The sequence below is a fragment of the Aythya fuligula genome, chromosome 13 (genome assembly GCF_009819795.1).
Source record: "Aythya fuligula isolate bAytFul2 chromosome 13, bAytFul2.pri, whole genome shotgun sequence".
NCBI classification, from domain to species: domain Eukaryota; kingdom Metazoa; phylum Chordata; class Aves; order Anseriformes; family Anatidae; genus Aythya; species Aythya fuligula.
The window spans coordinates 18,677,350-18,691,032 of NC_045571.1; the positions used below are offsets into that span (position 1 = coordinate 18,677,350).

At 34.7% G+C, this 13,683-nt stretch overlaps 1 protein-coding gene across 2 annotated transcripts in view; it reads right to left on the reverse strand.

Moving 5' to 3' along the window:
* The window catches only part of LOC116494402 (connector enhancer of kinase suppressor of ras 2-like), a 171,241-nt gene that overhangs the window by 51,402 nt on the left and 106,156 nt on the right, over positions 1–13,683 (reverse strand). For both annotated transcript variants that reach the window (XM_032196282.1, XM_032196281.1), the window contains exons 9-11: positions 7,508–7,654; positions 2,029–2,162; positions 1,210–1,415 (exon numbers count right to left, since the gene is read on the reverse strand). In XM_032196282.1, coding sequence (XP_032052173.1) covers positions 1,210–1,415; positions 2,029–2,162; positions 7,508–7,654 — 487 coding nt within the window. The remainder of the gene's footprint in view (positions 1–1,209; positions 1,416–2,028; positions 2,163–7,507; positions 7,655–13,683) is intronic.

The window sequence follows — 13,683 nt, forward strand, 5'->3', positions numbered from 1 at the left end:
AACCTTAGCAAACAGATTTATTGACAGTGGAACAACATGCTTGTACATCTTAACTATTAAAATGTGTTCTGGCACCTGTGGCCCTCAGTTGCACCCTCTTCTAACATTTATGGTGGAAAGAACACCTCAGTCTGAGAACAGGAAGAAAAAGCCACAGAGTCTCTAAGTGCCAACAATTGAAAGAGCAGGGAACCCACATTTAATAACATCATGGTATCAAATCCTACACCAGACTAAACCAGTTTTAAGACAGACCAACAGCATCAGTGTCCAGAGTGCTTAAAAATCCCCTCCCCAGCTGTTCCGTTTCACCTGTTACTGAATCTTCCACTATTAACTGCCTCTGGTGTTCTCTCCTTTGAACTGCAGCATGTTTTCATTACCTGTGTTCTTCACAGACACTTTTTTCTTTACTACTGTGAGCTTGTGAAATATTTTCCCTTTTCCAGCTATCAAAGACCCCACCAAAAATATATATATATACATTTTTTAACAAAACTAGAGAAAGGAAAAAACCTTTAGCTTCAGAGTAGGTGAATGAAGTACTTATTGATGGCAACATATAAATTGATCAAAAGACAGAACCTAGTCTCAGGGAACATTATGACCAAAAGGAGTTGTCATGCCTTTCTCTGAGGCATGGAAATGCCATTTGCACCACCAAAATCACATGCTACTACAGATTTATAATAAATCTTTTATCTTAAAATTCTGTAAACTTTACAAAAATAACTTACTGCCTCAAAAATAACACCACTCAAATACATGGAGAATACACTGGTAAGTCTATTTAATACAGTGCTGAATTTGGTAGACCTTATGTCTTATAGATACTTTAATACCACGTCTTTTCAGGCCCTTCATTAAAGAATAATATCCAAGACTGTTACAACCAGAATAATCTCCAAGAGCTTCAGAATAAAAGCTGGTAAATCAAAATGCTATCTATCCAAGTAATGTGAACTCAAATATTATTCCAAATTTTAATTAAGAACTGCACAATAAAATTATTTATAACTTCTATAATCCTGATCCTGAACATTAGATTGTATTTATATTAATTATTCCTTCACATAAACTTTTGTCTGAAATTCAGAGCCAACAGGTCATGATCTAACAAAAAATGACAGATATTTGGGGGTGCTGTAGCATTCATAGTACAATTTCTAAATCCAGTCAATCAAAAAATGTTAAAGAAACCAGGCCTACCATGAGTGGGTGTTTTTTCTCTTCTCCGCACTCCTGTAGCTCTGCTTCTCTCATACTCAGAGCCCAAAGGATGGCCTTCACCTTCAATTAAGGTGTAGTATTTACCACTCTCGTGTTCCAGAAAATAACTTGGAGACTCAGAGCCTTTCATTCCAGATTTCCCAAATTTGCTGATGTCATCACAAGACATTATTCCAATTTCATCCCTAAAAATTGTAAGCCAGAAGATTGCAGGGAAATTAAGCATTTTATGAAAAAACTAAAGTGTACCAACTATCTAACCTAAGCACTACAAATGAAAAAAGTAATGTAATTGAATTGCTAAATATGAGAACTTTTTAAGAGTTTCAATTTCAACAAATATAAGTTAAAGAAATCATCATTAGATTTTATTTTAACTGAAAGACAAGCATAGCTATTCGGAAGTTTTCTACTATTTGAAAGGAAGCATAAGTAATTGGTGTAACATGAGATGGCAAGGATTTCTGTTGCAAAATGCATGCTTGAGAATAAGCTACATGTGGTCACAAAAGCATAAGTCAAAATAAATGATTAAAGACTTCTTTAAGTGGTTTTCTAGTTTAGGACCCAAACCAGGTTTTGCTCAACCTATATCTAGCTAAATCAAAGGTAAAAACATCTCAAAACAAAGATACGTTACTTAATGCAATTCTAACTCTTAATTTTACTAAATATATGGGTTTGGGCATTTTTATTTTGTTTACTTTTATTGGTCTAGTAAAATTAAAATGCTATTATTATTATTATTATTATTATTATTATTTTGTCAAAAGCTCACATTCACTAGGAAGTAAATACCTGGGGCCATAAAGTCCTGACATAGGAGAAAGAATGTAAACATCTTGGAGTGCTGAGTTCTCCATTTTGGAGGACATGCCCATTGTACTTGTTGGTGTTGTAGAACTGCTTGTTGGACTGGTTGGAATTACAGGCTGTAAAACAAACAAAACCCAAACACATGAAGAACAAATTAATGTTTTCAGTGCTACAAACAACACTTAGATCAACAAGCACCATTTTACAAATCATGACCTCTTTTTGGATTAGCCATTTTTGGATGAAGACTACAAAGACCAATTGTAATCTTTTTTGAAATGCAAGGCTTTCTGTCTTCTAGAGATAAACTTTGAGAATACTTTTATGTGTTTCGAGTACAAGCAATTTTAAATAGCGGCTAAGGATATTTTTCCTTGAGAACATCAGTCTGCATAGGGGTCCAAATTAGAGTCTTCCCTGCTTTACTGTTAAACCTCTCTTACTCTGATCAAGTGTTTTGGGTTTCTTTCATCAGTACAAATAGATAAAAAGTCACTGCCCATGACAAGTATCATTCATGACTGTCTTTCTCATACCTCGTCTGGAAATTAAGACCTACTACATTATACACAGTATTAACCACTGCATTTAGCATACAATCACTATTTCAACAATTTTCTAGTGACAATAACAGTAAAAAGACTAAACAGAACATATTCTAGTAAACCTCCAACTTACCTGCAGTTGGATACCCAATTTATCCATGGGTCAAAACATAAATTATCACTGTCACCAACAGACAATCAGAAACCCAATTTCACAGAGAAATTACCTATACCAAGTCTCTTGTGAATAATTCCCAGAAAATAAGATCTTTCCTTTCCACTCTTCTTTATCACTTTAGTTACTTTTTACGTTCTAAATACTATCTGTTTCCCCTTATTTTGGCTAGCAAGTTTGAAAAACTTGAAAATAATTAAGCAATGCTTCAATACCAGAATAAAATTGAAACATAAATGGTAAAATCAACCCTCACCAGAAATAAACAATTGTTTGCCAAATGGAAAAAAAAACAAACAACTGTTTTGGAAACAAAATATATTGCTATGATCCTGAGTGTGTTTTGCAAATATTGGGGATAATTAAATAGTGTATCTATTTAAAAGTGCTGTTCAAAACAACAAACATATTTTGCCCCAGTCCATCCTGCAAAAAACAGCAGGACAAGATACAGGAAGCTGCTAAAGCCCATTAATACAGCAACAATAGGCTTGAACATTGACATCCCTTACCTTCTGAGGGAATATGAAGATTAAGGATGGGGTACTGAGTCTCTGCTTTCTCCTTTGAAGGAATAAACTCAATCCCCAGAATTCCCCTGATGGGTGAATTCACAGAAAATACACAGGCGTCACTCTTCTACATGGATTGCCTGCGGTAAGGGAAAATGGGGCTTTGTAACTGCGTATCACCCTATGAATTCCTACAGTGTGGCATTTTTGTCGGAACAGATTCATTCATGCTAGTGATACAGACAGCTAATTGCCTATTGGACAAGCTGCTATTAAGAAAGGCTGAATGTTCAACAATAAAAATACTTCTACTCACAACTAAGAAACAGAAACTTTAATATTATTACTCACAATACATGAGTATTTCTCACATACTGGCAAATTGCTACAGCTGTGCTCTAAAAGAACTGGTACATTCACGGTGTGTTCAAGTCTTCTGGATTATAAATTTTTGAAACTTGAAATATACACATTTTAAAGTGTGTAAATAATTTTTGTCCTCAGAGTAAGAGAATACAATGATACACATAAATACGATGGAAAAATAATGAGTGGCACTAAGAAGAAAAGGGATTCACTGTTCATCATTTCCTCTAAAAGAAGAGATTTAGGAGAACAAAACACAACTATTTGCCACATTTTCTTTGCATGAGGTGTTTCAAGAGTTTCCTTGCCCAAGACATTTCTCACTGAGACATGAAAGTATATCGGCAGAACCCTAATTTCCAAGTTAATCTAAACATATTTGTTATTTTCTTTCTCATAATGTCATAGAATTTATAAATATTTACATTGTATAAAGCGACATCTCTCCAAATGCATATAGTTTTCAAAATCTGAAATGAGCTACTTGAGTAGAATTATTCTAAAGTTACTTAAAAAGTTTCAGGGCATAACATGCATTTTCTGTTATGCAAAAATTATTAGAAAACTGTCACTGTTTGACTAGTTTTACTACTCATGTCACTACAGAGCAGATTCTATAGTTCAAGCAAAACAGTAAAAAGTTTAATGGTCCAGGTCAAGTACTTGTAACAGGAAGAAATATTCTCATTAAATATTTATAGAAATAAAAAATACAATAAATGTACTTTCATTGAATGAAGTTTCTGGTGTGCTTATTTTTATTTTTTTTTAAACAAAGCAAAACACAAGAGTACTATTCGCCATTGAAGATAAAGTAAGTGTTGAGTGGGAAGACAATCGGAGTTTAAAAATGAAAATAGATTTCTATTATAACATAATGTCAGCTAGAGACAAAATGAGAAAACGACTGAAATGTCTCACTGAAAGATAACTGTAACAGAATGTCAGCCTATTTTAATAGTCTGCTGATGTTACTTATCCATCAAGGGAAACTATATACAGCACAGAAATACTACAATTAGACCAAAAAAATACATTCACAAATTCTGTATCTCTAGTAATTCAAAAATTAACTACTTGGTATGCTTTTTAACATAAATATTGTGAAAAAAAAAATAAATCACAATGCTTATAAGAACCTTAGGCAATAATAAAAAACATAACAACTTCCTGCTGAATACCAGCCAGAGCTAACAAGTATTTCAGGCCTCTGAATTTCAAGTTCTGAGATCCTACTGTCTGTATTCCTTCCCAAACTATGTAGTGGTTTTGCATGAGAAATAAGTTACATTTTAGCATTTAGTGAAAGAATCATCGTATTTGTAAATAGTACACATACAATACTTCACGTAGCTATGTACAAAAGTGTTTGCATGATTTCTTCTAAATAAATTTATTCTAAAATTATTCTATTTTTAATTATTCTAAAGAAGAACTTTATACATCTCCCATCAATGACTATGCAATATCTGGGACTTCAGAAAAAGGACTGTCACTTCCTAGGTAATGGAGCTAATAGCCTGATTCCTCTAGGATCCTGCTTTCTACAGTATATCAGGGGAGGGAAGCAAAGAAAAGCAAATGTTTCTCTCTGTTTTTTTCTAGAAGATTTAGGTTTGTTTCATCTTGATATATCTATATTTCTTTTCTTACATCTTAAGCAATAAAGTAAAAAGGAAAATACAGAAGAAAATCAGACAACTGCTAGTAAGAAAAGAAAGCTTGTAGTCAAAAACTGTTCAGAGATTTGCTGTTTAAACCTTACCAATCCTAAATCAGGATGGAAGAATTGCTTTGCATGTGTTCTATTTCATGGTGTATTACGTTACCCTTTTTTGTGACAGTCTGACATTTGCTGAATTATTTTCAGTTTTTTATCTACTTTAACTCAGACTTTTTTGACAGATTGCTACTTAGCCAGTCATTCCATATCCTACATTCATGCAGCTGGTTACTTTTGTCTAAAGTAAAAAAAACTTTCTGTCTATGCGGAGTGTATTCCACTTATTTTTTGAGAGTCTGTCAGCCTCTGATGCTCTGAGTGCCAATTTAATCCATTAGTGATAAAAAGCTCCAGAAAAACAAATAAACAAAACCAGAAGCCTCCCTACCAATTCAATGAATTAAACTGATCTGGATGATCTAAACAATGCCAAAGTCAGACAAAGGCAAGGACATTTGGCAGCCAAGAACAGGGCAAGGGAAGTGAGATCACTGTTTTTCAGCAGTATCAAGCTGTTAGGTCAGCTGTCCAGGAAATACAAGCTTTGGTGTCATCTTGAAATCTAATCATGCTAGTTCCAAGCCATTAATGACAATAATAAATAATTCCAGATAGAGGTAAGAAACTGGTAAAACTGAGAACTGCATTTGGATTTTTTTTTTTTTCTAGGTCCTATCACTTGAGCTCACTTCTGTGGCATGAAGACTAAAGAAGACCACAAGATGCCAAAACCCTGAAGTTAGTTTACAACTTATTACAAAATCTACCCTTAAGAAATAATATTGGCAGTGCTCTTTTTATTTCCTGAGATAATTTATATGTTTATTGAAATCCCTCACTACTGTTTTCTGGCATAGAAGAAACATCCTAGTGAGAATCACACTTAAAGCACCCTTTGTTCCTCAGGGGCTCTAGGCCATCAGAAGAGAACACATCACAAAAATAGAAATTGTTGATAAATCCACAAAAATAGCTTGGTGCACTTTCATTTATCTGACTACCATGACAAAGGATGACAAGTTTTGTTGAAAATATCAAGTCATTTATAGAACAGATATTGGCATCATAAAGCTTCCTGAATTTGTGATTCTTGTGAATTCAAATTCTTTAATATAATAATATAAGGAGAGGATCTCTATGGAAGCACTGTTACAAGTGCAATTTCCATTTTGCTAGCTCTGGAGACTTCGTATGAAGTTCACCCAGAAAAGGTAGCACAGAGAAAGGAAAGATGGCAGTGAAACAAAGTGTCAGCACTCCTGAGCTGCAGGAATTGCACAAACTGCTTAAGTGAAGCAGCTGTGTAGGATGCAGGCACTTTGGGGAATGAAAGATTCAGGAAGTGGCAGGCAGTAAGAAAATTTGTCTGCATAGGGTTGTAGGGTTTGCTTTGTTCCATTCATTTAGAAACACATCCACATATCTTGCGAATCAAGCAAAACAACAGTTTCCATGTTACGAAAGTGTATACACTTATTACAGAATGTTATACAGTATTAAAGACAAAATGTCACTACTGAAGGCAAGCTTTTAAGTTAGTGACTATGCATGTTTAAGGTCAGTCTTTTTTATTGTTGTTTCTACAACATATGTTGATGTTGTAGGAAGAACCAGCTGTGATGCTTTTTATTTATTTATTTATTTTTCTTTAAATGTCAACAGGTTTTCAAGGCATATTTATGCAGAAATATCAGAGGGTCTATTAGCATTGCTACCAAAAACAAGTAGAGGAGAAATGTAGGATAGAAGCAGACTTTTCCTGAAATTCAAAAGGACTACCACTCTTGGTGAAAACAAGTAGTTGTGATAGGTTGTGAAATAATGGAAAGAAGGAGAGGCAAGGGGAGGCCTTTGCTAGCCAAAGAAAACTACTGAATCTTTGGCTGCTTACTTTCTTAGCAGTATTATTCATAGATATTCTTTCCTTTTGTGAATTCCTGTGGTTCCCAAATTCAGGGAAAAACAGAGGAAAACAACCTTATTGACACATATTGCCACACAAGCTTAGCACTGTATTTCAAAGGAAATAGGGCTTTTGAAAGAGGTTCCTGTTCATCCCATCAGAAGGAACAATTCTAGAGATTTCCTTTATTAGTGGAAAGAATTTGCCATGACACCAGAGTTGCAGCAGCCTTCTTACCTGAAGCGCAAGAGGCTTCCACCTCACATTTTTCAGAAGGGCAGGAGCAGAAACTAGAGTATTCTGAGGACGTTTTTTCAAGGTTAAAATCACTCCATTTGGGTCTTCCCGCAGTGCATTTACTAGGTTCTTCAGCTGCCAGCCAACCTAAGAAAAAATTCCATAATTGAATTTTGAAAGCTTTCCATTTAACTTTACATGTGAAGGAACTCTTCTATTAGCTGGGAAGGTGTATTACAGCCCGCTCTTTCTGAACATAAGCAGTTTTTATAAAGAGTTTGTGATTAATTCTATTGGACTGAAATGCTGCTGCTGAATCTGGGTTATTTTTGTTATTTCTTTTTGCTAGGTTTCTCAACAAAATAAGGCATAAGTGAACACTGTCTCCCTTTAGATAATCTGCGAGGTCACCGTACATTTTAAATCAAGTTTGCAAGTAGAACTGATGTTTCAAAAATAGTTAGGGCATAACAAGTGCCACACAGATTTCAGTAAGTGATTTTGTAAAGGCCCAAATTAATACCCCTCAGAGAAAGACAAGCAAAACTCCCCTTTTATACAAAATGGTTGACTGGATAGCCATTCCATGTGCATGTTGCTTCTGAACAGACACGATATTAGTATTAGTATTAGTATTTTCCCCAGGTAGTGAAAGCATTACTGAAAAAGAGGGCAGGGAGATAGGATAAGGAATAAGAGGAGGCAGGTATTTTACAGGAAGCCAATGATGAGCCAATGGACAAAGACCAAAAGTATAATCCCTCCTTTCCTAAAGGATTTACTATAGGGGACACGCCAACAAACACACACACACACACAAAACCCAGAAAAAAAGCTTCTGAAAAATTATCCTTATTTGTCTTCTATAGCACAGCTATCTCCTCCACTTAGTCTCACCTTGTTATTACTGGGAAATAACTCAAATTACAAGAGCAAGCCTATATAGAAAGGAGTTACTAGAAAGAATGACCTCTTGTAAGTGACAATGAGGTTACTGGTTCACATTTAGCTGTGTGAAACAGCAAGGCCTGCAGAAATATTTATAGGGAGGACTCTGGAGGACTTTCCTAGCCTTTTTTAAATCACATTTTCTCCAATTCAGATTAGATTCCTAGATTTGCTACTGAAGAAAAGTGAATAGGTGCAGGATGTTACTGAAGTGAATCAGGCTTTAACTTGAACACTGATGGTCACCTTCTCCCCCAGTTCTGCTAAACAAAGCAGTATGGATCCAATCCTGCACGGAATATGTCCTGCAAAAGTAATTTTCTTTTACAGAAAAGCTGAGCTCTCAGCAGCTCTAAAAGTATCCTGTATTAAATTCTTCCCATCATTTTCTATTCCAAACACAGCAGATTTTTATTGTGTTAATAAAGGACCATAGTAAAGGCCTGTTGTAGGTTACTCATGATTAGAAAAAAATGACCACAGCTCTTAGGAATCAGAGCACTGTGCGTGAACAGCATTTCTGCAACGACAACCTTACTGAGACTGAACTGTGGCAGCCTTGAAGTGAGCTATTACGAATAAAATGCTTTAGGGAATCCAAGAGCTGGAGCTGTACAAGTGTATGCGAGCCTTTGGTGCCATTATATTTGCTATGCCCCTTGACTATGCTTAACTGGCAAGTTCATGGTAACATGACCAAAATGTGTATTCCCACTACTATTAAAAATAAAATATTAAAAAAATAGATTTAAGTGTTCAGAATCAGTGCAGTCTACATGTATCAGCATATTATATCAAGTACCATTTATAATTACTTCCTTTTAGAGGAAGATAATTGATTATACATGAAGGTGGAGGTTCAAATCCTCTCACAAAGGCCTGAGAGAAGTTTAGCTAGAACTTCACGGTTTATACCTGATTTCTACAGTGGGCCGAAGCCCGGATCCCAAGTGTGAACATTTGGCTTGGAAAGCACTGTATGTCTCATAGTGCTAAAAAGCATTTTAATAGCTCTTTACAGTTCTATTCTATTTTTAACGTTGCTGGTTTACTGAAAACTTTCTAAAAATGCACTGGTCACAAACAGACCACAACTAAACAAAAATATCTCAACTTCCATTCCATACAAATGCTTCTGGTTTGCACTTTGCTTATAACATGACAGGATATTTATGTAGAAACACACACATATATTTTGCTGAATTTTAAATTTAAAAGTGGATGGACTATTTTTGATTTTTATAGATTGCTGTAATTTTCAGAATGCTGAAGCCTTTGGAGTTTTGTGTGCTCCTTTTAGATAAGAATGATAAATAATTAAGCTAATGATAAATTATTCCAATGAGAACCTTAATGACAAAACCATTAAATAGCATGATCTATTAAAGAGAAGTCTGCAATCATTACTACTAGGCTATGATAAAATGCTCATAGGAATTTGGACATGTTATTATAAATTGTATTACTAAAAATATCTTTGTGAAAATAGAAGTCATTACAGTGGATTAAAAATCTTAGTTGAAAACCAGTCCTTCAGACAGATTTTGACATTTATTCTTAAACAGTCTTTAATTGCAATTACTGGCTTCTAGCTGTGGTGAGATGTGTTCAGCAAAACGTTTTTTTGCTCCTTTAAAGTTTTTTACCATTCAGTTAATCAGGTTCTACAGTACGGGTTAAGATATTTCACTCGGTAATAAAAGTTAACATGTAAATTAGATTAATGAAGGAAAAAAAGACTAGCATGATGATTTATTTTCCTGAATAAATGAAATTGGAGTAATTAGGATAGCCATTACACTCAAATCAACAAATTCAGGGCATTGTTATGTTCTCTTTGCACAGCACAGTAAAGGTCTAGTCATGGTGCATGTTCTCTGCTAAACAGATTTGCATATTGTAATACAACACGCTATTTCCATATATTTGTTCTCTTTGTAAATCAGACCTACAAAGTAGAGTGTGGAAAGTCATACAACTGCTGTACTCCTTGTTCATAACCCAAAGAATGTGCAAAATACTGTCAGATGCCAGCAATGAAAATTGCCACCACAGTAACATACAGTTTGTAAAGAGAAAAGATGAGAATCGCAGGAAATTTGATACTCACTGGCTAAAAGTACAATTGACTTAATGTTAGTCCAAAGAAAATACTCTTTAATTTAGATGTTAAACATAGAAGAAACAGAGATGAATATAACTCACTGAATAAGGTAAGAGGCAGGCAGAAGTTTAATTTTCTTTGGTAGTTTACATTTAGGATTGTTCAATCGATAATTTTTATTGCTTTGTACATCAGCAGTGCAGAAAAAACGGCTCCAGGGGAAAAAATGTATTGCTATAGTCTATTTTAAAGGATTAATTTTCTCATAGAAAGTACAAGTAAGTTAATTAGTGGAAAGTGCAATATATGGTAACTTCGAAAACAATAACTAAAAAATTTTAGTCCCTATGGTGCTAAATTTCTTTACCATAAAATTATAATGATATAAATATCCAGAATGCTATAGTAATTTTGTATACCTAAAACTGATGATTTTGTAGTTGGGACTGCATAAGTAGTATATGCAGAAAAACAAAGCTTGCTCATTAACCCACAGTAAACTAGTTTGTCTTCTTGTTCTTCAATATCTTCTTTAGAGTTCCCCAGTAATGGCTTTTTCCTTCTCATTTAGAAGATCTAGATTTGTCTGAATGTGATTCAGAACACATCCCACCAGCAGTAGGGATTTGGGCATTTTTATACATCCAAACCATGTTCATACTGGACAAGCACCTTTTCTCCTTTTTTAAAATAAAGGCTATCTGGCTGATGATGATTGATGGATGATCTGTATGAAAAATAAACTAACATTAAAAATTCCTAACATGATAGACAACAACAACAACAAAAAATCTGAAGAAAACACTAAACACTGCATTTGTGGATGAGTGCATAGGCATTAAGTCCATGACATACTCACCTATAAAAGGAACTGAAAAAACAGCAGGACTGTTGAACACATTGAGGCTTATCAAAGGATTCCAGTGGTTAAAACCACCACCACAGTTATTTACCTCCATGCTGATTTCCTCAAAACTCATTATGTGTATTTGTCATGGTACAAATTTAGAAAACAACTCAGAGTGGAACTCTGAGTGCTTAGTGGACAGAATATCTATATTCATTTCTCTGTTTTTCCTGAAAATTCTGGGGATAAAGCATAAATGTGATCCTTCAATTCCTTCACTGTTTTGTCAACCTCTAAGTACTGACTGGGACTCTGAAAAAAAAAAAAAAAGAAAAACTTCCAAGAAATACAAAAATACACAGTGCACCTGCCAGAAGGAAGGTAGGCTAAACCTCCATGTGTTTCTGAGAGTTATGCACATTAAACTCACTGTATCATTTGCCCAGCTTTAATCTTACCTAGGATGCAAAAAGACAGAGAGTAAACTAAAAATGAGTTTAAGAACTGCATTGCTGGGCATTTGATCTGGAAATCAATTGTACAGAATGGTATTTACTAAATAACTAGAACATATGATATTGCACACCACCTGCAAACAAGTAATTTTGCTTTGACTCCAGTAGGACCTAACCCCTACATGAACCAGGACAGATGTTTCCCCTCAAGGCTCTTTCAATACATAAGCAAACCCATCTGGATATTTATTTGAATCTTAACTGTATGACCTTTCTTCATATTTTCATTAAAAAAAAAAAAAGGGGGGGGGGGGGCTGGAGAGAGGAGGGAGAGATGAGCAAACTCAACTTGTTGTTAAAGAAACAGTCATCTTTTGTATGTTAAGTCTGTTGGTAATTCACTTTGCCTTACAATACTGCCCAGGCTAGGGAATTTATCAAGGGAATTAGTTTCATTAACATGGAAATCAGAAATTATTATTAAACAAAAATGTGCTGCGAGATCATAAGACTTTCTGTCACTGATTGGAAAGCTCATCATTAACACCTGTAGCTGATTCACTCTCCTCATTAATATCCTTAGTGTTACTAAAAATAATTGATGATGGAAATACCAATGTTTATCTATTATCTTACAGTTATTTTCATTAAATAACAGAGAAATGCAGCAAGATTCCAAGATGATGCAAAATGTGCTACTGGAAGACACTGTTACTAAGCCCTTTTGAAAGGCAGAATCCTGAGATTCAGTGATACATGGAAATTTCTTTGCAAACCAAATGACTTTTTGGGGGGGAAGAAGTTGTAATTGTCATGACATCTCTTGTTCAGTTTTTATCTCTCCTTTTCCTACTTGCATTTCACAACACAGTGTGCTGAAACACAGATCATATGACCTATCACCACGGCTACAGATTTACCTCCATCTAAAGTGAGCACCCATTAAGACTCAAATTTCCAATTCAACACACATAAATCTGGAATATTAATTCAATAAATATCTTAACATAAATAAATTAGTGCTGGAAATCATTAATTGTTGCAGGGCTCTTGACTTGGTATCTTCTCTTTTAGAAGACTCAGATTTCTATGAATGGGATTCAGAATACAACCTACCAGCAACAGGGATTTAGACATTTTTATAAATCCAAACAGTGTTCATGCTAATTTCAAAGTACAAAATTTGACAGACAATGAGCAGTATGAAAGGGCATTAGGCTGTGGCTCATGTATTTACAGAGCATCCTCCATTCCAAAGAATGAACCTATCAACTATGAAAATGCATCCCCATTATTTTAAAATACCGGCTATTTAGACGTAACATAACAAACACCTTACACAACAAAGCACATGTGTTTGAACGGAAAGAGCTGTTCTAGGCTACTACATCCTTTTGTTATCCCTTTTACATAGTTGTAGGCAGCTGTAACTTAATCATATTCATCAGTTCTTCAGTCACCATCTTAATCAGACCTCTCAAATTTCACCACAAATTTTCTTACAGATGTTCACATGGATGCTTGCTCTTCTACAGTGTTGTTCTCTTCCTTAAACAGTTATTTCCTTTCCTGGTCTGTATAGCCTATAGACCTAGCTGGCTGGGTAACCAAAATTTAAATCCTTTTAAAAAAAATAAAAAAATCCTTCAATACATTTTCCTTTTTACCCCGTTACATTTGCAAATGTTCTTACGCAAATTCACTTTTGAAGACTGCAAATGACCTGAACATCACACAGTATTTCAGACAAGATATTACCAATGTCAAGACAATGGTATTAAAACTCTGTTTCTCCTGGAAACATGTTCCTGATTAATTCCAA